Source organism: Pollachius pollachius, assembly GCF_949987615.1.
Source record: "Pollachius pollachius genome assembly, chromosome: 14".
NCBI lineage: Eukaryota > Metazoa > Chordata > Actinopteri > Gadiformes > Gadidae > Pollachius > Pollachius pollachius.
In genome coordinates, this window is record NC_136947.1 from 19,182,601 (window position 1) to 19,207,458 (window position 24,858).

At 44.7% G+C, this 24,858-nt stretch overlaps 1 protein-coding gene across 1 annotated transcript in view; it reads left to right on the forward strand.

Annotated features, from left to right (window-relative positions):
- The window catches only part of LOC307086014 (lysine-specific demethylase 4A-like), a 31,454-nt gene that overhangs the window by 2,158 nt on the left and 4,438 nt on the right, over positions 1-24,858 (forward strand). Inside the window, exons 3-19 of the mRNA XM_079751016.1 lie at positions 94-269; positions 1,333-1,447; positions 1,878-2,071; positions 2,507-2,556; positions 2,671-2,774; positions 2,919-3,056; positions 10,444-10,655; positions 11,928-12,094; positions 12,700-13,262; positions 14,492-14,618; positions 14,758-14,933; positions 15,199-15,415; positions 16,237-16,316; positions 18,175-18,230; positions 19,627-19,735; positions 22,616-22,807; positions 24,591-24,761. Of these exons, the coding sequence (XP_079607142.1) occupies positions 94-269; positions 1,333-1,447; positions 1,878-2,071; positions 2,507-2,556; positions 2,671-2,774; positions 2,919-3,056; positions 10,444-10,655; positions 11,928-12,094; positions 12,700-13,262; positions 14,492-14,618; positions 14,758-14,933; positions 15,199-15,415; positions 16,237-16,316; positions 18,175-18,230; positions 19,627-19,735; positions 22,616-22,807; positions 24,591-24,761 (2,847 nt within the window). The remainder of the gene's footprint in view (positions 1-93; positions 270-1,332; positions 1,448-1,877; positions 2,072-2,506; positions 2,557-2,670; positions 2,775-2,918; positions 3,057-10,443; positions 10,656-11,927; positions 12,095-12,699; positions 13,263-14,491; positions 14,619-14,757; positions 14,934-15,198; positions 15,416-16,236; positions 16,317-18,174; positions 18,231-19,626; positions 19,736-22,615; positions 22,808-24,590; positions 24,762-24,858) is intronic.

Genomic DNA, 24,858 nt, shown 5'->3' on the forward strand with positions numbered 1-24,858 from the left:
ACCAATACTGCATTTGTTGAAAGTCTTAGCAGCCAATAGAGACAAACTCCATTCATAGAACCACTATCCTATTCTCCCTCCTTTCCTCCAAAGATTGTCCCGCCCAAGGGGTGGCAGCCCAGGCGCTCCTATGATGACATCGATGAGCTGGTGATACCAGCCCCCATCCAGCAGGTCGTGACGGGCCAGTCGGGCCTCTTCACACAGTACAACATCCAGAAAAAGGCAATGACCGTCCAAGAGTTCCGCAAGCTCGCCAACAGCGACAAGTGAGCCACGCACATTGTATAGTATAGTTGCATACTAGTATAGTTTTGTGTGTGTCTGGTATGATATTTAACTTTTTATTTATTTATTTTATTGAACATTTTTAAATAAAAGGTGCTTTGTCAATATGACTTGAATCTGAGATAATGATGACATAGGAAAGTAAGGTATAAACGGTGTAGAAAGTACACCGGTGTTAATTTGCGCTACGGTATGGATTTTGAAGTTACCGTGAGACCGGTGTTATCGGTATACAGTGTTGTGTGTAAGGCGTTATAAAGTAAGTAATGCGTTAACACAATATATAACTACTTTTTCATGTAAAAAGTAAAGTTACGCACAACTACTGAAAATATGGTAACGAAACGTAGTTCCTTTTTCAATTTGGCGCAACATTTCTTTTCCCATGGCCAGATTTAACAGCGATACTGCCTTCTCAGGCAGTATGCTATTGCACGCAGTCGCGCTTGCTGCGTGCCTGCATGCTTGCGCAATAGTCCCTTCACGAGCTCTCATTCCACACCATACGAGACAGGCGCTGGTAGCGTGAAGCTGTCTCTGCATCTCAGACACCGCTTCCACAGCCATTTTCCAAAGCCAGTCCTTATGACAAAAAAAGCCAGCGGTGGAACGAGATAACAAACGCTGTCACTTTTTACCTGTGTAAGAACATGGTTACCTTTCAAAATGTAGATAGAGAGGGCTTTAAAGACAGGGTCAAAACACTCAATCCCAGGTACGCGTTACCTACCTACACACTTCAGCCAAATTGAGATGCAAAAATATACGGCAAGGTCCGCGAGCAAGTGGAGAAAGAAATCCATACTTTTAAATATTTGTTTTTTTCAGAGATGGAAGTAACTTGAGAAATGATTTTGCATTTTTTTCTATGCAGTTTTGCTGCCTAACCAGTATTTTACCCCTTCAGAAGAGAAATTAGAAGATAAAATTAACATAACGTGATATAATACCGTTACTGTCTATGCCTCAAATCATACCGTGATATACATTTTAGACCATACCATACAGCCCTATGATGACGGCAGTTTCTCTCAATATCTGTAGATTCTGTAGTCCTCACTACCAAGACTTTGAGGAGCTGGAGAGAAAGTACTGGAAGAATGTGACATTCAATGCCCCGATCTATGGTGCCGATGTCAACGGAAGCCTGTACGACCCTGTGAGTTCACGTTGGACTTCCTTTCTGTTGCCCCTACCATTCCGTCAGTTCGAAAAGCGGCTGGTGTTTTAATGGGTCGCAATGCATATGCTGTCGAACAAATGCCCCCCATCCATATAAATGTGATGTATGTAAACGCTAACATTTGCCAATATAATTTGAAACATGCACCACACATTGAATGAATCTGGTACATTAACATTTAGGGCATTTAACAGACGCGTTTATCCAAAGCGACTTACAATATGTACATTTATCAGGAGAAGCAATATTTGGTTGTCGGTACAGTAAGGATGTTCATAGAACCAAGTGCCAAGCAGCAACAATTGCTAGCCTAACCCATTCCCGTGTACAACAAAAAGCAGTGGTTAAGCATTTTTTTTATAGTTTCTAAACATTGAGGGGCGGTGTTGTTTCCTGTCTCTTGCAGGACGTGAAGGAGTGGAACATCTGCAGACTCAACACCGTCCTGGACACGGTGGAGCACGAGAGCGGCATCACCATCGAGGGCGTCAACACCCCCTACCTGTACTTCGGCATGTGGAAGACCACGTTCGCCTGGCACACAGAGGACATGGACCTCTACAGTATCAACTACCTGCACTTTGGACAGCCAAAATCATGGTAAAGGAAAGCCCAAGGGCGCCCCTGAGCACAATGCTAGCCCCTAGTTCACACCAGAACCCACAGGTTAGCTATAGCGGCGTACGTTTCATATAGACATGAACATATAGAACATAGTCATGTTCATCAACGTTTAGATTCCCACCGGGTCTGTGAGACAACTGTCTCGCGCCCGTCATGAGGCGAAGCTCATAGACCCAATCTGATTGGACGAGCGTGTAATCATGCAATGTATTGCTTTCATTTCTGTTTTGGTGTGTAATTGGGGTAAACCCGACCTGCTTGTTAATAACATGTAACTGAACCCTCTGCAAGTAGCTGATGGACAAAAGATATTTGCTAAATGATGCTTAATGCTAAATTAATGGATATTTCCTAAAGGCTACACTGTGGAGGGGTGTTGGATACAAAGACAAACTGTTAATGTGTCAACAGGTACTGTGTTTCTCCTGAGCACGGCAAGAGGATGGAGCGTCTGGCTCACGGTACGAGAAATCTTCTACTATTTTCATATTTTTTGTTGTGGGGAATGTTTACCTTGTCATTGTTTCCCAGACTGCTATGATGATTGACTATAAATGTATTTTTTGCTCTTCTAGGTTTCTTTCCTGGTAGTGCACAAAATTGCGAGGCCTTCCTGAGGCACAAAATGACTCTCATCTCGCCCTCGATATTAAAGAAATATGGCATTCCCTTTGAGAAGGTATTACATTGTGATGTGCAGATACATAGATACTTCATTGTACAGATATGCTTCAGTCCACACTTACTACCAGGTAACCTCTCTCAGGGCGTCCAAACAGGCGAAACACTTTCAGCTTGTTAATGTTTATTTCTTTATTTATAGATGACCCAGCAGGCGGGTGAGTTCATGGTGACCTTCCCGTACGCCTACCACGCAGGCTTCAACCATGGCTACAACTGTGCAGAGTCCACTAACTTTGCCACACAACGGTGGATTGAATACGGAAAGCAAGCCATTCTGGTGAGTAGCCATGTTAAATGTCCACTGACAACCATCTGTAGGAATCCTTGAGAAAGATGCAAAGCCCTGCCAGCTCATTGATGTTGAGACAGAGTAGCTATGGAAATCCGAGTGCTAAAATGTGCAAGAGTGGGACTGCCAGTATTTGATACACAAGTGAGGGCTGCCCCAACGAGGACACCCCAAACCCAGCTCTGCCTATTTCCGGTGCTTATATATATTATTTAAATGTATTTACTTTCCTTTAATTTGCATGTGTTGAAATATTTGTTGGCTTGCTGGCTCATTCGTTTGGTTAGGAGAAAACACGCTGTGTCTTGCATTTAGAAGATATAGGCTATATATGTATTTATCAAGCCACATAGGCCTTTTAAGTTACAATCAAGTCACATCTGTTATAATCAAACCTAGAAGTCAAGTGGTTTACTACCAAGTTTAGTAAATATCAGCCCCAGAGAGAATGTCTGTAGTGTTATTTGTTTTAAAATGACACAAGGAAAAGCCCACATTGTTTGGTATGAGATAAGGGATAATAATTGCAACAAGAGAACAAATGATTACCAAACACGCAGTTGAGAATTTACAATGATGTTAGTCAACACACACACAACACACACATTTATTGTACTAAGTTCTATAAAAAGTAGCTTCGCAACAATGAAATTAACCTTTAAAATTATAAGAAAGAACAAAACTGTATGAATCATGCAGTTGAAAACTCCATCGCTATGTTGTAACATTTTGGAGACATATTTGTTTGAGGTACATGTCAAAACTGGAAGGCCAATTATTATAATATGACATAACTGATCAAGCAATTAAGTGTTTTTATAGTAATAGCCTATTGCAACAATGACATTAAAGGGATCATATTATGCTTTTTCAGCTTTCCCTTCCTGTAGTGTGTTGGATATCGTTTTTACACAGTTTCTGGTCTGCTTAGTTAAAAGACTCCGAGCCAGGGGGAGCTACTATCGCCCAACAAAAACACCTCTCAAACACTGCCTGAACCACCTCTCAAACACTGCCTGAACCACCTCTCAAACACTGCCTGAACCACCTCTCAAACACTGCCTGAACCGCCTCTCAAACACTGCCTGAACCGCCTCTCAAACACTGCCTTAAACGCCTCTCAAACACTGCCTGAAACTCCTCTCAAACACTCCCTGAAACTCCTCTCAAACACTGCCTGAAACTCCTCTCAAACACTGCCTGAAACTCCTCTCAAACACTGCCTGAAACGCCTCTCAAACACTGCCTGAAACGCCTCTCAAACACTGCCTTAAACGCCTCTCAAACACTGCCTGAAACACCTTGTTTGCATTTACTTCCGTGACAATATGACGTCGGACCCACGTAAGTGCAGAAGTCCCGCCTCCAGGCTGCTTAGCCATGCCCTCAAACAAAGCTATTTAGAGCGGTGGCTGGTAGACTTGGGTTAGCTGTATCGCCAAATCTAGCAGACCCTGTTCTTGGTGCAATTGGTAAATCGGACCTGAAGATGGAGCGGTAGCAGATCATTGTTACTGCCCTTTCTCCACAGTACAGCCCCCGCCTTGAATTTTGTTCACTTTATTTTCCGAGGAATGCTTCCAGAACTAGGCACAGTAACGTTACGATGCAGGATCATTTGCTCCAGTTACTTCTTGGGGACGAGGCTGTTTCCAATTTGTTGGCCCAACCTGAACCTCCAGGATCACAACCTGTAAGTATGCTTTATAAGTCATGGATTTATTCTGTTTTAAAATAACAAGGTAGCTACTTACAAGTGTTCACGTGCCGAGATGTTGATCGTAGCTGAGCTGACCAAGTGCCAAAGAGGCCTTACATTGTAATGTTTAGTTTGGTCATCTGTATTCCTCTGCTACATTTCTAGCTCAGGGTATTGTGTTGTTTTGTTAAGGTTGGTCAGCTGTAGCCCTCGGCTACTTTTCTAGCTCAGGGTATTGCAATGTAATGTTTAGGTTGACAGCCGTAGCCCTCGGCTAACTTGCTACCTAAAGTTACTGTGTTGAGTTGGATTTCTGATTACGTGAGCTGTAATGTTAAGGCCACATTAGACCTTATACATCGTGACAGCACATATTTAATGCAAGAGAGAATTACAATAACTTTGTGAGAGGCTCCTATGCTCAAAATGGATTGATTATTGTAGGTTCTTTTGGCAATCATGCGTCTCAAAGAAAATGCAGACCTCAAGCTAAAACTTCTGCAGAACAAGCTGTCTTCAAGGAAATGTTCACCAAGTCCAGGTAGCGGGAATGCACCGCAAAGGCAATCAGAACATACAGTAAGTTGTAATAATTTTTAAATATTTTGTCACACGTAACATATGTACTTGAAATGAACTGAAACACACAGTGACTAATGGAATCCCCTATTTTACAGACTGTGGATGCCCTGCTAAGTTGATCCCCACCGACCTGTTGTCCCAGTATGAGGAACCCTCAAAGGAGGAAGTTGTCTCCTGCTTCAATCAAGGGGTGGCCGGAATCATGCATAATGTCCAGCCAGATCGTTATGCATGGTTGTCCTGCAGAAGTTATAGATAAGGGAACTCCTGGTGTTTCCTGTCATTTAACTATGGCCACTGTTTCACTGTATCCCTTAATGGGACTGGTTACATGTTGCCGGAGAGGTCCAAGCACCTTTTGTCTGATTTCTGGTAGTATAAGCAAGCTGCTGCTTAGAAAAGGTTGACTCAGAACATGCTTTGGAAAACTATAAAGCACAGTATTACACCTCAGACAGCTTGCAGTTAAACATATTACTATGCCAGTCATGAATTCAAGCAGGATCAGTGAACCATAGCCAGCCTTGAAGATTAGCAGTACTTAGTATATAGAATATCAACAGACTAGGAAATATAAATGATTAAAAATGCTGATCAGGAATTATATACGTTCATTGCCTTGCCATAGGTAGTAACTTTTACTCAGTATAATGATAAGATAGCGTTCGTCTAATGAAGTTTTAATATATTTGTACGCTTGCTGTATTTATATATAATATTAAAAACTAAATCAAAAAATGTAATGGCTCCCCAGAGTTTCCACGTCTATTTCCCGAGAATCAACGCCTAAATGTGAAGTTACTTTGCGTTCACACCAAAAGCGAATTGAGCTGCCAAACCACCAAAGTGAATCACTCATTCACTTTCTATAGGCAAGAGCGACCAAAGCAACACAAGCGTCAAACGCTACCAGCGGCAAAAGGTGAGAGACCAGAGCGACCAAAAAAAGTTGAAGACGGCTGAACTTTATGCAAATTACTATGACGCGTTTCAGCGGCAAAACTCTGACAGCCAATCGGAATGTAGACGCTCTTTGCTTGCGTGGATCCCAGGGAACACCGAACACCGGCACTTTGGTTCCTACATCCTTTTTTGCTTCCTACTGACTGTACAAAATGTCGACTGAAAAATTAATCGCGGCTTTAACTGGGCACCCGGTGTTGTACGATCCGAGCCCTTTTCATTTCAGAGATCGCAACAAAAAGGCTCTGGCCTGGGCGGAGGTGTCACGGTTGGTCTGGTGTGTGAGTTAATAAAACGTTTGAGATTATTGTAAAAAAGGCGCGATACATGCCTGCTAACCGAGATCCTAGCATACTAATCTTCCTTGCTCTGAATGGGACGATATCGTTTTCAAATATTGAAAATACATACGTTGTGCAAAGGAATAATACGTTGTGCAAAGGAATAATGCACACATAATGATGCAACAATAATGCAAATGAATAATACACGGAACAAACGTGTCACTTCAATGCAGTTTAATAGGATGGATAGACAGCTGACAAATGACCGTTTACCAGACGCTTTTATCCAAAGCGACTTACAATAAGTACATTTGTCATAAGAAGTGAAACAATATATCGCTGTCAGTGACAGTGATAATGACAGCTGTGTTTTCTGTTTTGTGTTCAATAGTTAATGAGTGCAACATCCATAGTGATTTTGATACCAAGTAATGATAAGCGGGAGTATTTATAGAAAATATTTGAACGTAATATCTTGAACGTTCGTGTTTAAGCGGGAATCATTTTCATTTGCTCTCCATACCACCAATCTAACCAACCAATCGCGTGTAGTCATGCTTTAAACAAAACACGTTTTTGAAATCGTCACATACTCAAACTAATCGACTAGACGAGGGATATTCCCCACTATTCACAGAGCCTGAGGTGAATCATTTTTAATTAAATAGTCTAGATAGATAGCCTAGTCAAGTCTTTATTAATACCAAACGACACAAATCGTCGGGAATTCATTTAGGTGATTCGGCTCACACAGGACAGTAGCCTACAAGACCACACAGAACAAGGGAGACAAGTCTGACTGGACATACACAAAATACATCACATTAAAACTAGACACCCGTTGATAGATAGATAGATATTGTAATATTCTTATGTTGTAGCTGTTAAATGACGGGACCGATTTAACATGACGGGTACTTTATTCGAGCGTCCATTTCCTTGTGACACACAAACGATACATCTCGCGCCTCACCCTTCACATATGCAAATGAGGTGTCATCTGACCAATCACAGTAACCCATCTATCTGTAGGATATTACAGATATGTTCCATTATTTGCCTTGCGGAGCCAGCCAGCCAATGTCAATTTGTTTGAGTGGGCAACGATGAGTGCAGATCATGATTTGCAGATCAGTAAAACATATTTTAACTAGCCTACTACAGCACGCAATGTTTTTTTGTTCTCGGTTGTAATTACATTTTAAGGTTTATATATATATATATATATATATATATTGGAGGGGAATTGCTGTCAAAGCACTTTTTCCAAAAAGCAAAACCGTCTCTGCAATATGGCCAAAGTGTATGGGAGTTCACTCTTTGATATGGCTGTCTGTACTAAAAGCATACGGCTCCTTTTAATTGCATCTGCAAAATTGAATTGTACGTTGTGAGCGACAAAAGCGAACAAAATATATGCGATACTTTATGAGCGACCAAAGCATCTTTGCAGCGCAATTCGCTTCTGGTGTGAACTTACAGTTAGAGTAGCTAATCACGTTTGGGATGCAATGCCCTTGGCTGGCTCCGCCCACTTATTCCTAAAACGATAGGATAGGCAGGATAAATATCAAAGCGAACAGGAAAGCATTTTGTGAGAACAAAGGAAATCATAGAGGAAAGAAATGCTACAAGTGAGTGCAGTAATGGTGCTCGGAACAACATTTGTGTGCATAGCAGTGTCAGTTATGTGCGCCTGAAGTCATTTTTTTATTGAAGGCTGCCTCAATTAATTTACAACCTAATATAGAAATAAATAAATACTGTTTTTTCATAAAGCAAATAACCCTGAGACAACATCACTGAATTGGGCATATTATTGATCCAGGAAGCAACATGTGTTTTAAATAGTGTGGAATAGATAATATTAAACAACTTATTTTACGGAGAGGATAATGTACAGCAAGTGATGCAGGAACTCAACAGGAAGTGGGGGCTGTTGTATTTCCCAACACAAGTAAATCAGTCTAATTCTTGGCTACTAATATGCGACAAAGGAAGGAATGATGTAATAAGTGATTATACTAACTGTTGGCTACCTTTTTGTATTTCTTGGCACCAGACGTTTTCCACTTCGCTGGGCATGGGGGCTCAGCTTCCACGAGTGCATCTAAAATAAACACCCGGTTGATACCGTCATGTACAGATGTTACAGTACAGAATCAGAATTTTGCTTTTATTAAATCTTATTGTACAAGTACACAAGTCAAGTCTTAGGCTTACTTGTTTCTTGTGACTCAGTCACAAGACACAATACAAGATAAAGTAAATAAAGATAAGTAAAAATATGTAAATCAGTGTAAAATGTATCAGCATAATTCACAATAATAAATAATAACAAAAAATAAAGGCAGTAATAATAAAGGAAACTAAAACAGTGGTAATTAGTAAAGAGGTGTAGTAAAGTGTTCAACTGGTAGTGGTACCAACCACGGTTGATTCTAGTGCAAAAATGCTGTGCAAATTACAGAAAAATATGTATTTAAATACGTTTTGTAGTAGTATAGTACTATTTAATAGTTGGAACGTTGCATCTGAAATATAACATGGCTACAACATGACTACTACACTGCACAAGGTCCTGCCCCGCTCTGGGTTGTGACTGTCCCAGGTCGGTCCCGTTGCTTGGCCTGAGCTTGAGGTTCTGTATCAGACTCGGGCTCGAACAGGTACAGATAAACCGAAGCCATTGATACCCTCAGTGTGTACAGCTGCTTGTGGTTCTGCAGAAATTAATAATGTGATATTTATAAGTCGTAGTTCTAACTTTAAGGCAGCTAAAAAAAAAGCATACAACTCTTTTTTCACTTTATTAATTATTTGAAAGATGCTATCTGTAAGAATCACACAGTTGTGTACTCTGCGCGTATGGCGAACAACACAATCTTAGTTTTTCTATGGCTATATTGTACAATGTTAGAGTCCAAACTGGTAGGCCTATTCTAATTTATACATAAGAAAAAACTATGGAGAGAACTCCAATCTTATATGGGGATGTGCGTCCGACAACAGGTCTCCAAACAAATTGGGACCACTTCAACTGTAGGGGGGCGCTATGATCCTGGTCAAAGATAAACGCCCAAATTGAGGAAAATCTGTTAGCACAGATTGAGGAAAAATTCAGAAACTTTTTTACATGCTGAACAATTTTGCCTCTCGGACCCATAATGTTTGTATTGATAGATTTCTCTGTACAGTGAACATTTTGGGAATGAACTCGACTGGAGTAAATTACACACGATTTGATAATCAAAATATGGTAATTAGATTATTCGATCAATAACAAGTACACATCAGAAGATGCAAAGAACTGGTAACTTGCAATGCAAATAGAGGACCCCGCCCAGTGTCGATAGCTCATTCGATCACGTCGCAGGGTCAATTACAGTAATTGCTCACGTGTGTGTGTGTGTGTGTGTGCTTGTGTGTGTGTGGGAGAATAAAATAGACCCAGTGCTGTAGAACAAAGGCCGCCCGCCCCTGTTGAAGGAATAGTTGCTTTGAGGAATAATGACATGCCCAGTGAATCACTTGAATCGCGGTCGCTTGGATCGGCGGTGTGCGTGCTGTGCATCCCTTTTTGTAACTTCTAGTCGTAGTTAGATATATATTGTAGCCCGTCTTCAAATAAGATTGATATATTTTGTCCCGCTCGTAGACCATGCCTTCTTCGGCCTTTCATACCTTATATCTTTTACCCCTTGTAGATGGGGGCCTGCGTCTCTTTATCGAGCACTGAGGACAGCTTGCAGCCTTTCAACTGCCGCTCGTCTTCAGCCCCCCCCCCCCCCCTCCCCCCTGGGGTGCATCCGAATAAATAGCGTGTTCTGTTTTTGTTTTTCTCCAGTGCACATGCCGCAAAGACATGGTGAAGATCTCCATGGACGTGTTTGTGAAGAAGTTCCAGCCGGAGCGCTACGAGCGGTGGCTGGTGGGGCGGGACAACGCGCCCATCGACCACTCACGGCCCACCCCTGAGGCCCGGGAGTTCCTGGGGGAGGGGTTTGATGACGTCATCAGCTCCCAGGAGTGCTGTCCCGAGGAAGGGGAGAGAAAGAGGTGCGGCTCTATCAGAGGATAAACAAACACTTAACAAACAGCCGGTTCTGTTCGCTGGGGAGTATAGAGAACCATTGCTAGAGTAACAATGTTTTTCCATTAGATTATTATTTAAGTCGACCTGTAAGCCATCGTCAACAAAACCACAGCATTATAGCCATGCTGTGGTTTTGTTAACCTTGGCTTACAGTATATTTACAACTTCATATGTTTCATATTTATTTATTTTGTATTTCCTAGTACCATCTTCATTCTTAACTGAATAAATATACATGTGCTGTAAATCGATTACAGTGAAGTTATTAATTTATCACAATTTGCTGTGATCAATCACGATTAATCACTTTTTTTCCTCTTGAAGAGCCAGGAAACCCCAAACCTCTTTTTCACTTGTTAACATAGTAATCAATGCCATTTTATCACAGTTACTGGAACATTAGTTAAGATAGTGGTAAAATCCTATCTTTTTGTCAGTTTCTCCCAAACACAACGTGACTGTTCCATTCTGCTGAGCACAAAGGTGGCGTCTTTTTCGTTTTCCTTTTCCGAGGTAGTTTGACGTCACGTCCAAACGTGGTTTATGTGGACGTGTGGAACTCTCTCTAGGCAGCGGTGGACTGCAGTATTTACATTCTGTGCATTATCAACATTTAAAAAGGGCATTTACATGCTCCAAAGCACAATTCACCTCAACAGATGGACACAGAAAAGTGCATTTAAATGGAATGCATTCTCAGCAACAGTACTTCTCTACATCTCTGTGTGCGCCAACTCCTGCCATTGACATTTGCATTTAGGGCATTAAGCAGACGTTTTCATCCAAAGCAACTTACTATAAGTAGATTTGTCATAAGAAGTGAAACCATATATCGCTATCAGTACAGTAAAGATGTTCATAGAACCAAGTGCAAGTACTAACAATTGCTAGGCTAACCCATTCCCCGTGTACAGCAATGATAGCAGCTACTGCAGATGCTACACAATGAAGTACTATGAATGAGTGCAATGTAGATTAAGTGCGTACATTAAGTGCCAGGACGTACTACATACAATGGTGGCCGAAAGGGGCTGGGTAGCTATGCAGAGTCGAGGTGAACTCTGAACAGGTGAGTTTTGAGTCTTTTGCGGAAGCTGGTGAGGGACTCTGCAATCCTGACATCGGCAGGGAGCTCATTCCACCACTGAGGTCCCAAAACAGAGAACAGTTGTGACTTTGTTGATCGACCTTTGTTGATCCACCTTTGGTGTCTGACTCCTGTGCTGAATCCCCAGCCCCACACAGAGGATCGAGACCAAGAGACACCGCGTCTGCCTGGAGCTGCCTGACAACGTCATCCCCCAAGAGGAGGAGGAGGATGAGGAAGACCAGTACGGGAAGCGGCCCAGGCTGAGCCTCCTGCCTCCACGCTATGCATCACCAGACTGCAAAAGACATAAAGGTGAAGGCCAATGTCACTGATTTACTAATATGCTGTCCAGCGGTCCTGCTATGTTATAGCAGAACTTCTGGTGGGAGAGACTCACCTGTTCAGAGTTCACCTAGACTCTGCATAGCGACCCCCTCCCATCCCTCCTACTTATTGTATGTTCTACGTCTTGGCGTTTTATGTACGTCATACTTAGTTATAGTACTTAGTTGTGCAGCCTCTTATCCTAGCTATCTTTTATTCATACGGGGAATGGGTTAACCTAGCGATTGCTTTGAAGTTGATTCTAGGAGCATCCTTACTGCGCCAACAGCCATATATTATTTATCCTTCTAACAAATGTACTTATTGTAAGTCGCTTTGGATATAAGCGTCTGCTACATGCCCTAAATGTTAATGAGACGGGGGAGGAAGTAGGGAAACGATAAAACTAATTAGTGTGAGTGGATGGAACTTTCTGCAGGAAATGTGTGTATGTGCATTCTACAGGGACCAGTGCTACTGCTTTAGATTAATAATCTAAAACCAGATTTCTGACACTACTTATCCCAACTTTAATTTAATGTATTTGATCAGAGTTAGTATTTTGTATTCAGTTCAGTCCTCTACCTCCCCAGGCCCGCCGAGGCTGGTGGTCACACCCACCAAGCTGACGCTGATCGACCCGTTCCGCCCGGACGCCGCGCGGCCCCCTCACTACACCAAGACCCGGGCGCCCGCCATCTCCTCCCAGGCCGGCCACCATAAGGGCCACCCGGACTCCGCCTGGGGCAGCGAGGCGCCGCAGCCGCCTCACCGCAAGATGGGCGTGGCCAGTCTGCTCTTCCATAAGACGTTAAGCACCAAAGACGCACTGCAGGTGCACGGCTGCTCTCTGGAGCGGCAGCCGCGTCCCCCGCAGCCCGCCCACATGCAGATCCAAGTGCACAGCTATGCCAAAGAGCACAAACCACGCCACCTCCAGGGCAAGGTGCAAACGCCGGGCCAAACCCCACCCGCAGAGGGTCGGGCGTCCAGGCTGGAGGAGGTCAAGGAGGAGCCAGAGGTGGAGCCGGAGGTGGAGCCCCGGGTCCAGGTCCTCGAAGTGGAGCAGACGCCAGAGGTGCAGCCGGAGGAGTCCACGTCCCGGGAGGCGATGAGGGGGCCGGAGGACGAGGGCTCCAAACTCAGCAAGCGCAAGGTCTGTGGTGTCCGTATTCCTGACTGTTGGTGCTTACTTTCCATGTTCGTTGAAGAAAGCCACACTATCTGCTCCCATGATCCCAAAGAAGTATTTTTAACCAATTAGGAAAAGGTAACTTGACAGTTGCTAGTTTGTGGCCCCGAATGAGTTAAGTGTGCTGCATTACATTTTTATATAAATGGGTTGCATGAAAAGGGAATTTGGATGCATGGTGATAATGATTTAAAAGGATTTGTAAAAAGATGTATGAGCTCGAATATATCTTGTCTTTCACTTTCAAAAGAGATGCATTAATACTTAATTACGTACAGAGGTTGAACCAGTCAGATAGGGGTTACTTTGTTGTGTTGTGTGCACCAATGTGGTTATGCTACAGAGCAATGCTGTCAAGTCCATTTCCTCTTCTGAAAGACATTGTTTCACGGAAATCACGTTCTGCATGAATACCATAACCTTTCTCCAACCACACACGCTTTCTATGCTCACGTTCAGGCTTACCATAACCTCTTCACAGGGTTTTTGTAATGGTAAATGAACTACATTTATACGGCACTTTACTAACCAATGCCGCGCTGTACAATATTGCCTGACTTTCACCCATTCATGCACACATTCACACCCCGACGGCGATGTTAACCAGGCAAGGCGACAGCCAGCTCGCCAGGAGCAGTTAGGGTGAGGTGCCTTGCTCAGGGACACCTCGACACCCAGCTAGGAGCCGGGGATCGAACTAGCAACCTTCCGGTTACCAGCCAACCTGCTCTCACCCCTGAGCCACATGATGCCGTTATGATGTTATGTGATAAGTGTAGACATTGACATTGTGCTGATGCAACTCCCTAGAGCAACCACATGTCCATCCTTGTCTTCCTGCAGATCATCTCCCCCTGTTCTGTTATGTGTGCGAAGAGAAGTACACGCATACGTTTGGCTTCCAGTGGATGGATAATGGAGAGAGGGCCTCTTATAGCCAGAACACATGGGAAGAGTCTTGTGGACTCAAAGATTGTTTTGTAGTGAAGGATCTCAAGGATACATTTTAAGGCGAGAACAAGCGGCCTGAGTTGTACAATTTTCGTGCACAAGGTCCCGTAAAGTGGGGGGACTAGAACAGAATACTACGAGTCTGTTTTTACTTATCCTTCTCCGCATTTGTTGACTGGTTGTGCAATTCAAGCAACATTGCTCAATGTTATATCCTTGCTCTACTTCTCTATGGCCACCAGGGGTCAGATGAATCCTACTGCAAGACCGTAGCAACCAAACAACGTCAGCATCAGCAACAGAAAAAGGAAGCGCTCCATACACTGCCCAGACACCATCCCTTACTCAGAGAGATCCCCCTTGATGAAGGTAGGCTACACACATGCTCTACCATGTGAAATGTGTTGTCACACGACATGAAGTCACAAAAAATATATACTAAATATTAATGATTCTTTTCACACCTGCCATGCTCCCCATCTCTTTGCTCCACCCTCTCTGCCTGAAGACCTATCGGTGGAGGATGAGTTTGAGCGGGAGGAGAAGGACGAGTGGGCCCGGCCCCTGAGCCAGCTTTGGCAAAGCGGACCCTACAACCTCGAGGTGGAGCGGGAGTACAACAGGCGCATGGGCCGCCAAGCCCCCTACTGCTCCATCTGCCTGCTGTTCCACACCCACCACCAGGTGGCGACCCGCACAGCCCTATTATAGAATGGCTTTATGTGAACTGCTCAGTAAATCATGGGACTTGTATTTCTTTTTTATTGGGAGCCGTGAAAGTAAATGGTTGACTTAAACAATACCACTTCATTTAAAGTTTTTTTATTTAAATAAGCATCTCATAAGATCTCACAATTAAAACGTAATCCTTAAAACAAATGATGCAAATGTTATTTTGCCAAATTCCCGTCCAAGTACGTTTACACAAACTCCTTCTCTTGGTCCGCAGTTGGAGTCCAACGGAGAGGATTTGGCTCTGGCCCCGGTGTCCCGGCGGAAAGGTAGACAGTGGTCCAAGCCCATCATCCCCGAGGTGTGCTTCAACACCAACTCCAGCAAGAGCAGCGAGAGCCAGCCCCAGGGCCAGCTGTCCAACCCCCACATCTCCCTGGACGGGGCCAGCCGACTGGTCACCTGCTCCCAGTGCTGTGTCCGGGTCCACGCCAGTAAGAGAGAGACACTCGCACACACACAGACCAGAGAGCCACACACAATCAGCCGCAGCATAAAACATTCAGGCTTTTTGGACCGCACTGCAAATCTATTGGTTGGCTTGCTATGTGATGTCACGCCAGTTGGCCCCTCCTCCCCCTGAAATTGCCACGCCGCTTTCTCCATTGGAAAACTATTGAGTGTCCGACCTTGTCTCGAGTAATTGCGCCATTACAAGTGAGCATACAAGCAAAGTTGGAGATACAGAAACAAAATGACAAGCACTGCATATTTGTAAAAAACCAACTGGGCCGAGTGTGGAGTAGTGACAGGAAGGGAGCCAGCCTGTGCATGTCAATGAGGGCACTTATAGTTTGCTTGCTTTGGTCTGATACAGAACATCCCCCAGGTCTGGGTGTCCCCATGCTAGGCCGTCCTCCCCCTGACCCGGGTGCAGGCCTGTTGGAGCGCTCCACTTGACTCCTGCAGTTTAGTGTCCACCCTGGTTTGGAGTGGCGCCGAGCGCAGCCATTAGCTGTTTAGCCGGGTTATTGATTTCCTTTGTGCTCTGCCCTCCAGCGAGTCGCCCAGTCAGACATTCAGCCTTCATCACACACGGTTACCGCATTACGCGTTACAGCATCGGTTACCCATCATGTGCACAAGTGGGAATCCATTATGGATCAGCCAGCCGGGATCCCACTGACGTTTCATTTGCATGTTTGGTTGAACAAGAATAAGGAATTATTTCCCACTCGTGCTGGGAGGACAGCCAACGGTCTGAGCAGAGCACCGTGACTCACAAGCTCCTTCCTGTTCCCCGTGTGTTCCCCAGGTTGTTACGGCGTCTCGGAGGAGGAGATGGAGCTCGACCACTGGCTGTGTGCGCGCTGCGAGGCCGGCGCCAACACGGAGGTAAGTTCCTCAACAGGAAGCTGGTCTCACAAAGCAGACGGTGGATTCATGTCTGACAGCAGACGGCACAGGAGCTCACATCAGGGTGAACCCTGCATTACAGATCTTCATATCTGTTTGGACCGATCATGTGGCCGGCTGTGGGGATCTGTAAGCCTGTGATTGACCGGCAAAAACTTGGCCGGCAGTAGTAAAGTGTTAAATAGTGTCTGTAAACATGTCAGACATAAAATAAAAGTCCCTATCGGAAAGCCTCATCCACTCGTACAAATTCGGTAGAATAAAGCTATATCGAAACAGGAAACGCACGTCTTTTCTTGTTTCCGACTCAGTCAAAGTGAAACCTCCCTTGCCTAAGAAGTGGGGTGGGGTGGGGGGTTGCTACTCTCACTTTAAGGCAAAGAATAAATTGTGTTGAAAAAGTTTTGCTCTTAAGCAAACAGAAAGTGAGGCCCGGCTTCTCCCCCCCGTTGTGCTGGCGCTCGGCCCACTGGCCTCCCAGCAGCACTCTGACCCAGGCCTCACTGGGGCGAGACCCATCACAGCGCCCAGAAATGTGAGGCGGTGGCCCTCGCACAGCTGTTTGAAGCTGTTTTGAATCTGAAGCTTTTTTTCTCCTTAGCGGCCATGTATAATCGGAATGAGTTTCGGGGGTGTAATGACATTTCCTTCCTGTTTCACACCATCTTTGAGTCGTACACTGGCTTTTGTGGGGGCATGACGAAAGACGGTTGTAAGCCTGATGACTAAAACTGTTCTATTATGTTATACATATGAGTCTTTATGTTGTCATAACGCTCCTCCTTCCAAGGGGTTGGGTTCTCTGTCTGCTGAAGACAGAAGGTTAGCTTTGTGTGACTTTGTGAGCTGCTAACCCATAATAAGGTTTATTTTGGTTTCAAACTAGTCTTCAATGTTCTTCAACATAGTAATAAATGCTATTGTGTCACTGTTACAAAAATAATAGTAACAATCATCAGAAAATAACAGGTGTCTAAGATCAGATGCCATTTTTTTTTGTCATCTTGTACTCTGAGCTCAAGTCACGTTCTTTTTGTGATGTTAAAGGGTCTTTTCTGAGGAATATTAAATACCTCATCATACTGCTTGTTATAACGCACATTGAACAAGGTGTACACCTTGTACACCAATCAAGTACCAGAGTGCTTGCCTGGGTCTGACCCATGGCTGTGATAACCCGCAGTTCCGCCTTCCGAAGAGAAGTGTTGATGTGTAGCCCAGGTGGGATGGGCCCTGGGTCGCTGCATGGAGCCTTTGGCCCCGGGGTCTCCCAAGCTGGGATCTACCTGACAGAATCTAAACAAAACAACTGGCATGTCCACCTCGACAGGGGACTAATTGGAACAAGTTTTATAAATGTGTGGTTATATATATATATATATATATATATATATATATATATATATATATATATATTTAGCCCTGATTTATTCACAAGCTCGTGATTTTAGTCGAAGACATCCACACACACACTCTCTTTCTCTCTCACTCACTCTGACACACACACATTTACACACTTACAATCACATTCACACACAAACAACAATAACAACGGATAATCCCACTACATATACGGTACAATCAATTTACAACCAGCAATTACACGGCAAAGCAGTTGTTAAAATCCTTCCCTTGGACCTATAGCAGGGTGCTGGGTGGCACCAGTAAGTGCTACAGGCTTAGCGTGGCCAGGTGTCCCATTTTCCCACCCGTCTACTTTCATTCGCCTGACGCGTATTGTGGTACCTAGGCGTGGCCCCCACGGTAACAGCAGGACATGTATTCCCAATAGCTTGACCAGATTGTAATCTGTTTCATTTCTTTCTCGTCCCCGCAGGATTGCTGTCTGTGTTCCTTGAGGGGGGGTGCTCTACAAAGGGCCAACAACAACAAGTAGGTGTTGGTGCAGCACCGTGTTGTTTGAGGAATCACTCGTCTTTCACGCTGTCCGGCAGAGGAACAATGATGCTGGCATACGACCAGCTCTGGGGCTGGAACTTTATGTCCTAACAACATGAAGGATGGAAGATGTAACACTTAATTATGATTTACACACAGCCCAAATATTCTTTTTTTTGTCTGCAGTAGTTTCTACAAATTTACAAATAATAACTGTTGGTCTTCATCAGTGTTTTTTTGCAGTCCGTGTGCTCTATACATGGGCAGGGTGACAGAGCTACATACACAGACTCATTACAGGGATGGCGTCTTTAGCTCAACAGGTCACCTCGCTAACTCTAATGTGTTTAATCTGTTGAATTTCCAAAATCGTTCTTAAGAAAATTCCATCTGAATAAGCTGCTATTGAGATGTGTGATCTTTTTTTTTGCATACACCCCCACAGCAGCTCTATGCTGCTATACATATTCAGTTTTTTTTTTTCTAATCTTCAATATGGCTGGTCAAAGAACTTTTCAATCTTCTTTCAAACTCGACTTTAGACATAACAGTACACTCCCCTGTAGCGTTTTTGTCCTCACTATGACAAGTTATGAGGATTGTGTCCATCAGTGCATCTGTCCTGGTAGCTCTGATCACAAACATTGGTATTTATACACTACCGTTCAAAAGTATGAGGTCACTTGGAGATGTCATTGTTTTTTGAAGAAACGTAGAACTCGGCCTGCTGCCCAGGCCAGACACTAACCAGTTAGTGAACAAACCTATTTTATACAGCCTCAACAACAATGCGTGAATGGCTATTTAAGTATATATCCTGCTCCTAAATGTTGCCAACATACACATCAACATATTAATGTATTTTCAAGTACTCTTTTGCTTGAATACATGTTTGCACACTTCATAAACATATTACAGTATACAGTGGCTGTACACCCTGGTGTGTCTCCAACCTGGCTGTATCTCACAAGCACTATTACAGTAAGTCCAAGTACTGAATGGATTTCATTCATTCAGACCTGCGCACATGATAAATATGCTTTTTGCAGCCACAAGCCGGAACCACATCCCGTGGTGTCCTCTGGTATGTGGGAAAGAATCAATCAGTGCTAATCACAGGAAATGCCACCAGAATGGCATATGTATATATTTCCCGGCCTTTCAATTACAGCATAATGCTGTAATGCTCTCATGGCATCCTGTCTGGTTATGGCATTCTGTCTCCTGCCAGCTCGCAAACATGTTAATTCTTCTTCTTCGTGTGTGTGTGTGTGTGTGTGTGTGTGTGTGTGTGTGTGTGTGTGTGTGTGTGTGTGTGTGTGTGTGTGTGTGTGTGTGTGTGTGTGTGTGTGTGTGTGTCTGTGTCCATGTGTGTGTGTGTCCGAGCTAGGTGGGTGCACGTCTTGTGTGCCATCACGGTGCTGGAGGCGCGCTTCGTCTCCCTCACGGCACGCAGACCCATCGACCTCTCGGCCATCCCACTGGCTCGCTTCACCCTGGTAAGACAACACCTGACTTCCCTCCTTTGTCTAGCGCCGTTCCCTATAGCTGCCATAGGTGAGATTCCAGCGTTGTAAAGAGCCAAGAAGAGAGCAAGATTTCCATACTCAACGACCACAAAAAGGTCCCCTCCCTGGCCATGTCTTCCGGCCATTGGAAGGTGTTGCATTTCACGGACCTGTGTTTAACAAACACTGGGTGGATCACGTTAGATTCACATCACATATTCGTTTACCTGAGCGGTGATGCGTGGCCAGCTTGAGGGCAGTAATTTGGATAGTGAGATCAGCGCCAGGATCCGGTTTACAGTGGGGGGAAGTCAATGCTTGCGGGAAAAGCGCGGGCTGTTGCTGTCTGCTCGGAGGTGTTGTTTCCGGGGCCACTCGGGGGGCTGACCGAAGATGTCTGTTTCTGATTTCTATTTTAATTTTGGCCCGTCAAAGACATTTTCGTATTTTATCCACTGTCTCGTTATAATAATTAGGTGAGTGCTGCATGCAGCGCTCAACTATTGTTCTTCCTAAGTTTTCTTCTTTCTTTCCTCTTTATTATTCTTTACAAACTTTGGGACCTATCTCGTTCCTCAATTTTTCACCTAGAGACACCATTCAAATTTTTAAATGTTCAGAATAGCTTGCATCGCGTGCTTCTTTTCAGATTTTTAAAATATTTTATACTTTTTAAGATATTCTACTTTTATAATACTATTTTTTTTTTAACATGGGAGTCAAAGGCAGCCACTTCTACTTCTTAAGACATCGTGACTCAATCATTTTTCAACCATTTACCTTTGTTCAAACCATTTAACAAATCTACACACTTAGATTTGTTAAATGGCCTTTTTCATGGTATGAAGAGTTATTTCACATGAACTTCCTCCGCTCTTAACCGCTTTTCTCTGGCTTCCAACACGTGGGCAGCTTTCGTAAGCATGGCCCCCACCACACAGATCACGTTGGAGTGAAAGGAAATGCTTTGATCTGATGTGGCTGCGTCTTGGCAGCTCACTTCCTTCCAGTGAATTGAGCGGTGCCTCTGGTGTGCTGTTTCTGGCACCATGGGAACAGGGCTCAGGGATGTCAGTGTCTTTTCACCGCCGCCCCCAGGTTGCCCCCGACACCACGTTCAAAAGCTGACCGGGAACCGCCTCCTCTGGACGGGAGAACGCCCTTCGGACAATGCTAGGTGGCACACGCACACTGGATGGATTGCCGTCAGTTTTGTGTCTTTGTGACGGCCAGCAAGATGCACATCTTGCTGGCCGTCACATCTTGCTGTTGCCAAGGCATCAAAATGTCATTAGCATGTCGAGATGCGATCAACAGAATGCGCTTAATCGTTTGCCTGATACCCAGTATAAAGGCAGAAACCCATGATGGGTTATGATGAGAAAACCTTTGTGCAATTATGTTAGCACAGCTGAAAATTGTTGAATAAAACAAGTTTTCATGGAAAACATGAAATAGTCTGGGTGACCCCAAACTTTTGAACGGTAGTGTATATATACAAACGTGTGTGTGTGTGTGTGTCTTTCTGTTCCTGTGGTGATTAATTAGAGGGTTTCTCATTGTCCTCCTTCAACCCACTAACAGCCAATGTAAGGCTGGCTGGTGTGAGTAGCTTTCGCCTGACAAACACAATATGCGTGCCCAAACAGGTCAGACGGAGAGGGAGGAGTCTCATAAGCACTGTACGGTTTCTGGTTTCTCTGGGATATGAGGGAGTGTTGACTAAATCCCACGGCTGTGCAGCGCGCTGCTCTGTTCCAGTGCCACCCCGTGCGTTTTGTTAGCCCCCTGCTGATCCACTCCCTGATCAGAGGAGACCCAAGGAGTTGGTCTGGTTTCACGCTCAAACGCAATCGTCTGTGTACTGATATGCTCATTGCATCCATTTACTCCTTGTTCTAGATTGATCATGTTTACTCAACCACAGCGTTGGAGAAATAATGACAATCGCCTGGCCTTTTATGATTGGATGATTTGGAACTGCCTCCTCGGGACGGGAGAACGCCCTTCGGACAATGCTAGGTGGCACACGCACACTGGATGCATTGCCGTCAGTTTTGTGTCTTTGTGACGGCCAGCAAGATGCACACCTGGAAGTGGCCTGGCTGGCCTTGAGAGCCAGACTGCTGTGGGCTCGACCTGGGATGCACCATACCTGTTGCCAAGGCATCCAAATCTCATTAGCATGTCGAGATGCGATCAACAGAATGCGCTTAATCGTTTGCCTGATACCCAGTATAAAGGCAGAAGCCCATGATGCGTTATTGAGCAACGGATAACCTATGCAGATACATCGCATTTTGATGCCAGGTGTATAGAAGATCTTGATCTGGATCTCCCCTGTAATTGTTGTGGTGGCCGGAAGCCTAGTGCAAACGGTAGGTTTTCCCTCTGTGTGTACATGAGTCCCGCCCTGTGCCAGGGTTATTCTGGGACTCTGAACAGTGCCACCGGTCTGCAGTGTTAGACCCGGGTCATCTCAGAGGAGCACTTCCTAAAGAAATTGTGTTGTAAAAAAGTTATGCTACACTGTGCCGCCGAGATCAGGGGATTTCCCTCCTTCCAGCTAGCCTGTGTGGGGGCTCCCTCTTGTCTTCTATCTCTGTTGTGATAATCCTTTTATTACTCTCACGGTTTCCAATCTCTCTTGCTCCCTCCCTTACCCCATCTCTGTCTCTCCGTATCTGTCCCTTGGTCTGTCTCACTACCTCTTTCCCTCTCATTCTGTCTTTCTCTCCCCCTCCCCTCTCTCCCCCTCTTCTCTTTCTCTTTCTCTCTCTTTCTCTCCTCCCCTCTCTCCCCCTCCCCTCTCTCCCCATCTTCTCTCTCTCTTCTCTCTTCTCTCTGTGTCTCTCTCTCCTCTCCTGGCAGAAGTGTGCGTACTGCAGGAAGAGGCTGGTGAGGGAGGTGAGCGGCTGCTGTGTGCAGTGCTCGCACGGCCGCTGCTCCACGGCCTTCCACCCCACCTGCGCCCAGGCGGCCGGTGTCCTCATGTACCCCGACGACTGGCCCTTCATCGTCTACATCACCTGCCACCGGCATCGCAGCCCCGTCCTACCCGAGGTAACCCAAGACGCAGTGGCGTGGGCAGGCTGTCCGTCACTAGGGCGTGGCGACCAAACCCTCAGTACAATGTGCTGAAATATGAACTGGAGGCGACTGGTTTTACTCATCGCTGCATTAAGGCAGTGTTTTGTTTTGATGGTTGAAAAATGTATTGTAAGTGTAAAATTCGTACTAGGGTTGAAACCAAGCAAGTGGTATTGAAAGATGTGAAGGAATTGCCAGCCCTACGCCACTCTGACTTCCCTTTTGTAACCAGTGCCCTACATGTAGTTTTTGTTCCGTTTTGTGGCCAACAGCGTATCTTGTTTAGGGAAATTACGAAAATGGTACAGATGAACCAATAAAATGCCCAATGAAAGTCCTGCAGACAGAAATTGGTAAAATCTCTTCCCTTTTCTATAAATCAACCACGAGAAAGATAAAAAAAAAATGTAATCTGACAATCTTCAATATGGTTGGTCAAAGAATCTTCTTCCAAACTCGACTTTAGACATAATTGAAAACTCCCCTTTGGTTTTGTGCTCACTATGACAAGTTCTGAAGAATGTGTCCATCAGTGCAGCTGTCCTGGTAGCTCTGATCACAAACATTGGTATTTATACACTACCGTTCCAAAGTATGTGGTCACTTAGAAATGTCATTCTTTTTAAACAAAAGCACAGTTTTTTTTCAATGAAGATTACATTAAATTAATCAGAAATACATTCTAGACATTGTTAACGTAGTAAATTACTATTCTAGTTAGAAATGGCAAACAAAATTTTTAATGGAATATCTACATGTGTACAGAGGCCCATTTCCAGCAGCCATCAATCACAAGTTCTAATGGTACATTGTTTAGCTCATCGGGTTTAAAGGCTAATTGATGATTAGAAAACCTTTGTGCAATTATGTTAGCACAGCTGAAAACTGTTGAATAAAACGAGTTTTCATGGAAAACATGAAATAGTCTGGGTGACCCCAAACTTTTGAACGGTAGTGTATATATACAAACGTGTGTGTGTGTGTGTTTTTCTGTTCCTGTGGTGATTCATTAGAGGGTTTCTCATTGTCCTCCCTCAACCCACTAACAGCCAATGTAAGGCTGGCTGGTGTGAGTAGCTTTCGCCTGACAAACACAATATGCGTGCCCAAACAGGTCAGACGGAGAGGGAGGAGTCTCATAAGCACTGTACGGTTTCTGGTTTCTCTGGGATATGAGGGAGTGTTGACTAAATCCCACGGCTGTGCAGCGCGCTGCTCTGTTCCAGTGCCACCCCGTGCGTTTTGTTAGCCCCCTGCTGATCCACTCCCTGATCAGAGGAGACCCAAGGAGTTGGTCTGGTTTCACGCTCAAACGCAATCGTCTGTGTACTGATATGCTCATTGCATCCATTTACTCCTTGTTCTAGATTGATCACGTTTACTCAACCACAGCATTGGAGAAATAATGACAATCGCCTGGCCTTTTATGATTGGATGATTTTTCTTCTTGTTCATTCAGCTAAACAGCTTCATTCAGTGTTAAAATGGAATCGTCCCCTCATCTCTTATTATTCATAACTGCTTCTGAAACCCTGTTGTGTCTGAGGTGTAATCCATTAATCTATTTGTTAATTTATCCTGCCTTAACGTCGTAAAAAAATAGTTTATTTTAATATCCAGCTCAACAGGGTAGGGCCATAACTCTCTTTTACCTTTTTAATGACCATTGTGGATCCACTGGGAACGGTCACGTGTCCCCCTGCTCACTGTAAGTGCCCTGCCTTACCCCACCCCCTCCATTCCCCCCCCCCCCCAGCGGAGCAAGGCGTCCATGCGGGAACTGGCGCTGGGCCAGCGGGTGATCTGCAAGTACAGGAACACCCGCTACTACCACAGCGAGGTGACGGAGCTCACCAGCGCCACCTTCTACGAGGTGGTATTCGACGACGGCTCCTACAGCGACAACCTCTTCCCCGAGGACATCCAGGTGAGTGGGGGGGGACGCGGGTTGTTGATTGGGACGAGAGACGAGGTCAGGGTTAGCGATGTTAGGAATAACGTCCTCCAGTTTGGGTCTAACACCA